Source organism: Gasterosteus aculeatus, chromosome 8 (genome assembly GCF_964276395.1).
Source record: "Gasterosteus aculeatus chromosome 8, fGasAcu3.hap1.1, whole genome shotgun sequence".
NCBI lineage: Eukaryota > Metazoa > Chordata > Actinopteri > Perciformes > Gasterosteidae > Gasterosteus > Gasterosteus aculeatus.
Window position 1 is genome coordinate 18,893,606 of NC_135695.1, and position 7,344 is coordinate 18,900,949.

Consider the following 7,344-nt stretch of genomic DNA (forward strand, 5'->3'; position numbering starts at 1 on the left):
CTCCACACAAAGAACCCTCTTTACCACTTTGCGCCGTTATATATACGTAAACATTTCTGCATTATAAAACTACTTGATCCATGAATTTCTACCGGATATCCACTTAACGGTAAACTCAAAACATAACGTCGTTTATCTGCGGGCATAAATGTCGAGTAGTTTGTAAAGCCGCGGTCAGGTAAACACGAGCGCTGCAGTCCCCCCGCCGTCTGTCCAGCGGGGGGCGCTGTGGCGCACGAGCCGCGTCGCTATAACACGAAGAAGAAACCCCAGTACACGGAAGTCATACAGGATCTTACATGCTGGGTTTTCTGCCGCTTCCGCGGACTTCCCAGATTTAGTTTCCTTATTCCTTCGGCCGTCAGTTGAAACTCAAGCGGGCGTAACGATGAAGCAGTTTTCGCGGAAGCCCCGATAAGAGACGGCGGAGTTCCGAGTGGATATTCTGCCCCCCCGGGTCAATGGACGCCAGCCCGGGACTGCTGTTGTGACAGCTGGGTTGAGCCTCCCTGGTCCGACTGCCCGACGGAGAGAGACGCGGAGACACGGAGACAGCTGCAGGAAGTGGTGATTACAGCCGCTTATTATAGAGACAAATCATCTAAGTAGCTTCAAAAAGAAGCTCCATCGGGCGGGAGAGGAAGAGGTGAGAGCCACTCGTTTAACAATCGGTGTCACTGACTTTTCTACTTCTTACTGTGTTTCTGTATTTAACTCCCTACCTGTATTAATCCCCCCCCCCCCCGTTTCCCAATATTTGAACAGTATCCTTTTTTCTTCATTTCTGTGTCCAGCCTCACACCGACCACGGGTCATGGCCTCTCCCCGGCTGAAGTACCTCTCTCTGGGCGTGCTGGTGTTCCAGACCACGTCGCTGGTGCTCACCATGCGGTACTCCCGCACGCTGCAGGCCGAGGGCCCGCGGTACCTGGCCTCCTCGGCGGTGGTGGTGGCCGAGATGATGAAGATCCTCGCCTGCGTGCTGCTGGTCTTCAAGGAGCACAGTGAGTGCACGTTGGTGCACGTCGTCCTAATAGTGATCGTCATCATTTTTGTGTGTTTTTAATCCAACACAGACACATGAGAAATGGTATATGAAAAACAGTTCATGTTAATAGTGAATTAGAGCAATAATAATAATGTTGTTACTTTTTGGATTTTATCGTTTTAAGCAAATAATCCTTTTTAGTTGCTTGGGAAATGTAGTCTGAAAGGAAATTGCTCCTCAACAAGTTTGCTTGAATAAAGTGTAAAATGCAAAAAACCTACTATTTCAATCAGGATTGATCTGTTCAAAGAACGGAGTCCTGGTAAGTTGCCAAAGCCAACATCAGTTACTACATCCGGCAAAACCTTCCTCACTCTGTGGATCAGGTTGTTCCTGGTTCTACTGAAACATGGGGGAAAGATAAAAAATAAATTGGGGGAAATTTTCTTTCTGAGAATTTCAGCCCGTTGGATCACACATTTCCTACTTCCGGATACAAAGCGAATTACCTGTTCCGGCGGTCGAGCTGACTCGCTGTCGTCTCTCCTCAGATTACAGCGTGCGCGCTCTGAACAGCATTCTGCGGCAGGAGATCGCCCACAAGCCGATCGAGACGCTGAAGCTGGCGATCCCCTCTGGGATCTACACCCTGCAGAACAACCTGCTGTACGTCGCCCTGTCCAACCTGGACGCCGCCACCTACCAGGTACGTGTGGCAGGAGACTCCCGGCGTGCAGCGCACACACACACACACACACACACACACACACACACACACACACACGCACCCCTGACGTGCCGTCTCTTCTTCTGGCTCCATCAGGTGACGTACCAGCTGAAGATCCTGACCACGGCTCTGTTCTCGGTGTCCATGCTGGGCCGCCGGCTGGGCGTCTACCAGTGGCTCTCGTTGCTGGTTCTCATGGCCGGAGTGGCCCTCGTGCAGGTCCGGTAACCGCTGAATCATGAATCCTAAAATGATACGTGAGAGTTTGAGTAGATGGGCTGTGTGTGTTTTGGTGTGAAGAAGCACGGTGCGGTTGGATTCTCCCACGTGGAGCACAGATCGGCCTCCGTGCAAGAGGAACAAGAACCATCAAGTTTAGTGTTAAACAAATATTCAATACAACATTAAACTAATATTTCTTAGCAATTTTAAAAATACTAATTCTCTCGAACTATTTTGATGAAAATACATACGGTACATTTTTTAATTAATAGGATACATTATTTTATTTCTAGTACAATCTGCTCAGACGATAGAAAGAACTCTGGGATAACGGATACGCATCAACTGTAACTGCTTCATGAAAAGGTGGTTTTATCACAACAAAAAGCAAGAAGTCACTTTGTGGCCCCAAAACTTGTTTTTGACATTTTGTAAACTTTGGACTTTGGAATCTCCCCTCGTGTGGATTTCATAAGGGAGTTCTGAGCTTTATTCTCCTGCTCTCTGCGTCCACGTGCCGTTCATTCTTTTTTTGTTTCCTTTTTTAATAAAAAACCCCAAAAGAATTCCATCCTTTCAGATGTAATTCTAGGACCGGTCCTCTCAGCCTCTCACAGCGTCTGTCACTCGCACACGGAGACGCACCTCTGTCGGTCTGTCGGTCGGTCGGACGGGCGGAAGCGTTTGCTCCCGGGCTGCGAGCTGACGTGACGGCGCCTTCCGAAGGCCTCGGACAGCAGACGATCACATCGCACGCGGCGTTAACACGGCGAGCCGTTTGTTTGTAGGCGACGCTGTTTGCAAACAAACGAGGGGAAAAGACATCTGCTGGTGAACGATTGGCCCGTTCTCATCGTCACTGCATTTTTTTTTTTTTTTTGGAGCTTTACGCTGTCCGTTCTCACTCGCCAGGGTTTGCTTTGGCGGCACACAAACCGGCTTCTTGTTCCGGAACGTTCTTTTTTTTGTGGGTTTGTGCGACGGGAAAGTGCAGCGGCTTCAATTCTCATCCGAGATCATCGCGGTCTGTTTTTAACGCCCGTTTTCTTGCGGGATTTCGCAGGCTGCCGAATCTTCACAGCTTTGCAGAGCTGTGACTGTTCTGTTTGGCGTGGAAGCCTTCAAGAATTAATTGTAAACTTGGGATTAGTTAATTAAAAAGGTAATTTTAGTAATAAACTTTATTTAAATGTTATGATGGCAAACGGCTAAACGAGCCACAATCTGTTTTTCTCACTTTCTTTTTTTAATTTTATGCTTTCTCAACATTTGCTTGATTTTATGTTTTTAGAGAGTTGACAATTGTCTCTCTTTCAACCACATGGCGCCGTCCTCCGTGTCACAAGTCTGCGTTTAAGAGACGACCTCTAAGCTGCTTCTTCGCCTGCTGATGAAAACCGGTTTAACGCAGTCGATCTATTGGGACAAAAGCTTCTGAATGAACGTTCCAGCTCCACGGTTTATTTCACCCCGATTGGCTCCCTCGTGTTCGCAGTGGCCCTCCGAGTCCGCGGCCGCCCCCGAGAAGGACGCCCCCCTGCCGGGCTCCCAGCTGGTGGGCGTGGCGGCGGTTCTGGTGGCGTGCTGCTCCAGCGGCTTCGCCGGCGTCTACTTCGAGAAGATCCTGAAGGAGAGCAAGCAGAGCGTCTGGGTCCGCAACATTCAGCTGGGTCCGTACTTGTCTGTTTTTCAGCATTTCCTTTTGCGAAATGTGGAGTTTGTGCCATTTTAAATCAACGCGAGAACAATGTGGTGAGACGTCAGGAGAGCAAATTGAAGGAGGCACCAGCACCGTGTTTCTGAAGCGGTCCTGCAGAGAGCCAGCTGGGCTTCTTCACTCCCACTGGGTTCTGTTTGAGATAAATGTTGCTGTCTGCTCTGTTTTTGCGTGCGAGGCCTGTGGTAAGTCTCCTGCGATTCCCGCCGCGAGCGCAGAGTTTTTCCAGCTGCTTTAAATGTCGGAGCAGAGGATGAAAAATGCTGCGTTTTTGCCGTTTTACGTAGAAAGAAGGCAAAAGGAATTATTCTCATAAGCGAATCGTTTAAGCATTGATTGACACATTAATGGAAAATAAATGGTTGTTGTACTTATTAAATAAGTACAGGTCATGTGAGCAGTCATGGCAAATAATAATGATAATTTCAAGAAAATGCTTAATTAGCTTTCTTGTTTGGAGTTGGCGGATCCGTCACAAACCAGAGAAGGAGCGTTGACGCTTTCTGTTCACTCCGCGTGAAGACTGGAAACGGGGAAACATTGTAACTGATGTTTCATCTTAATGAGCGGGTAACACCTCGATATTATCACGCCAAGATGCTGAACTGAAGTTCTGTTTTTAACGCAGCCGTCGCCGCAGTTCTTCTCCATCAAACTGAATCGAAGACTGGAAACGGGGAAACATTGTAACTGATGTTTCATCTTAATAAGCGGGTAACACCTCGATATTATCACGCCAAGATGCTGAACTGAAGTTCTGTTTTTAACGCAGCCGTCGCCGCAGTTCTTCTCCATCAAACTGAATCGTAAAACGTTGAGCTTTTATTTTGGCGAGGCTTTAGGATGGAACGTTTACGCAGGTCTTGTGTTTGTTTCCAGGGCTTTTCGGCCTGGTCTTCGGCCTTTTTGGGATGCTGGCATACGACGGAGAGCGGGTGACTGAATCGGGAATGTTCCAGGGGTACAACGCAGTCACCTGGGCTGTCGTGGCGCTGCAGGTAACGCTCGCCGCGCAGACAGGAAGGCCGTCTCAAAATTCTACGACTGAGCAGCTGAGATCAAAATGAAAGCGGAGTTTAAAAAAGGGTGTGTGGTCTGAACCGCGGCCCCGTAAGTGGCATGAATAATAATAATAATAATAAATGAGTGGCCGTGGGTTAAACATGTTTTCCCACCTAACTGGCAAGTACTCAATCAGGCCTCCGGGGTGACGCACTCGTTGTAACCCGAGAGAGACCCCCCTCATGGGCCGCCGGGGTCATGCCTTTGTCCATCTGCGTCCATGTGTTTGTTGCTTCTCCAGGCGCTGGGTGGTCTGGTCATAGCGGCGGTCATCAAGTATGCAGACAACATCCTCAAGGGCTTCGCCACGTCGCTGTCTATCATCCTGTCCACGCTTATATCCTACTTCCTGCTGCAGGACTTCGACCCCACCGGGTAAAGAGCCGCCCCCGCCCGCCCCCACCCCCTCCTGTCTCCCCGCGGTCGTTTGGTCTTTTGTCTCCCTTTTCTCATATGTCGCCTGCTGTCGTCCACAGCGTGTTCTTCATGGGGGCCATTCTGGTCATCGCGGCCACTTTCCTCTACGGCTACGAAGGCCGGGCGGCCCCCAACCCCAGCAGGGCGTAGGACGCTCGGTGGGAGGGGGGGGGGGGGGGGCTGACAGCGGCCGCTGGAGGTCCCGTTGAAGCGGCGAGACGAGATGAAAGGAAGACTGAGAGCAGGAGGAAGAAGAAGAAGAAGAAGAAGGGGAAAGGGTCTTTATCGTATACGAGGGCAGAGAGCGACCCGCTGCGACCGGCCTCACACGCCCAATGTGCCTCAGCGGAGACCCACGAGAAGAGAGAAATGCGGCGATTATTGCCGGCGTAGATCCGGTGAGAGATTTGGCTGCTGGTCTTCGGTCACATCCACTCAGCACCTGGAGACGTTTCTGGAGCCGTAGTGAGATTCTCATCCACCTCTTGAGTTTGCAGCACTTAAGACACTTGACGCTCTTCTTTCGTCCCACTCCGAGATCTGAACACACGTTTTTTTTTTTCCTACAACTCGCCTCTCGCCACAGTTTGCTCACAGGGTCACGCAGGTGCACAGGTGCACATAGACCTCACCTGGCGACGCCCACATTTACCAGGAAAATGAGCTGCATCTGCACACGTGTGACCGCGGCCCCCTGAAGCTACTCACAGCAGCACGAGCTACGACCAAGCCGGGGCCTCAGGGGCCCAAAACGGCCTTCTCCCGTCGGCTTACGAAAGAGACGTTTGGGGAAAACCTTTTGACATGAATAAAATTCACCTCATCTGTGGCTGCAGCAGCCAAATGGTTTAGTGTCCTCGCCGCATTCGCCATGACTGGTATCGTTTCCTGAATAACGGCTTCCGTGATCCATTTCATCCAGGTATTTTTGAATAACTGCTGCGGTTGCCAGGCAACAAGTAGCCTTTGGGATCTCTGATTTCAGCACGGTGACAGAACCACGCTGTGACCGTTACTGGTGGAGCTGATGCTTTACACTCATCCGGGACTACGAATCAAAGAAAAAAGGAATAATTCTGATTAGAAGATCAATTCTCGGGTCAAACAGGGGTTACTCTTTGAATATATATTTGATTTCTGAAGCCATTGTGATTATGTGGTGAAGGTTATTTTGTATAACTTGATATTGTGTTAACCTGGGGCGTAAGTAATCACCACCATTGAAGTTGTTATCTTAAATCTAAATGAGTTGTCTTTTTAATTTATTCATTAGTTAATTTGCTTTTCAAAGCCACTGTTTATAAACATCCAGCTCTTTACTCTCATGTAATAACATGTACTGTTGTTGAAATTTACATTGTTTTTCCTTCTTCGGTGTTTTAATTTTTTTTTCTTGGGAAAACACGGGTATAATAACTTTTATTTTGATTACCAATATCTGAGTGTTACATAAAAATGTTTCCTCAATTGTGTTAAATGTGTGTTAAATTCCTTCTGTATCTATTCTACACTAGAACGGGCCGAATTATATTTTGAGAAGCTCAAAGGTCATGTGGACTTTGCAATAATAATAATAATCATTGTTTTCTACACAACTGCTCAAAAGTTGCTGCCAGATTCCAGATCATTTTTTGCACGATAACACCTCTACCTTGAATAATACATCACTCGGCACGTCGCCTTTGAACTGCGAGCTACACGACATGAATACATTCACACCCTTTGGATATTTTTGGCATTTGTTTTAATTACTTTTAAAAACACTGCATGCGAAAGCCAGACAGTCTGAGAGAACGGGCCGTAACACTTTCCTCCTCTTCACATCATAACGCAGTAAAACCAATTCAAACCAACAACGGCGTCACACTCCTCAGGCACGTCCGTTGCTGTGAAAGACACTTGAGGTCATTGACCTCCTGCTCAAGTACAAACGTATTCTCGCCATTTTATTTTGAAATTTGGGCAACCTGTGAAGAAAAAAACATGTAAATACTTTGACTCTCCAGATGTTTCCCTTGATTGTCATCGTGGGCCTCTGTCATGGCCACTATCGGCATGTTGTCCAAATATCTCTGTCTTTTGTGTGTCGCACACCGGCAGAGACGCTCCGAGGTGTGTGTGCGTGTGCGTGTTGTGTGCGTGTGCGTGTGCCAAGGCTGGTTGGGTTTGCACCAGGGGTGAGGAGCAGCAGCGCGGGTGAGACGACGTGGT

At 48.5% G+C, this 7,344-nt stretch overlaps 1 protein-coding gene across 1 annotated transcript; it reads left to right on the forward strand.

Annotated features, from left to right (window-relative positions):
* The first annotated feature begins 202 nt into the window (after positions 1-202).
* On the forward strand, positions 203-6,610 carry slc35a3a (solute carrier family 35 member A3a). The gene is made up of 8 exons (XM_040185287.2): positions 203-646; positions 795-1,004; positions 1,540-1,694; positions 1,812-1,934; positions 3,433-3,607; positions 4,534-4,652; positions 4,958-5,091; positions 5,193-6,610. The coding sequence occupies exons 2-8, from the start codon at positions 815-817 to the stop codon at positions 5,281-5,283; spliced, it is 987 nt and encodes a 328-aa protein (XP_040041221.2). The 5' UTR covers positions 203-646; positions 795-814; the 3' UTR covers positions 5,284-6,610.
* The last annotated feature ends 734 nt before the right edge of the window (positions 6,611-7,344 follow it).

Excerpts from the sequence above, each read along its gene's own strand:
- slc35a3a (XM_040185287.2), top strand. The coding sequence starts at position 815 with ATGGCCTCTCCCCGGCTGAAGTACCTCTCTCTGGGCGTGCTGGTGTTC. Across the intron at positions 1,005-1,539 it reads GCTGGTCTTCAAGGAGCACA|ATTACAGCGTGCGCGCTCTG; the intron begins GTGAGTGCACGT and ends GTCTCTCCTCAG. Across the intron at positions 1,695-1,811 it reads TGGACGCCGCCACCTACCAG|GTGACGTACCAGCTGAAGAT; the intron begins GTACGTGTGGCA and ends TGGCTCCATCAG.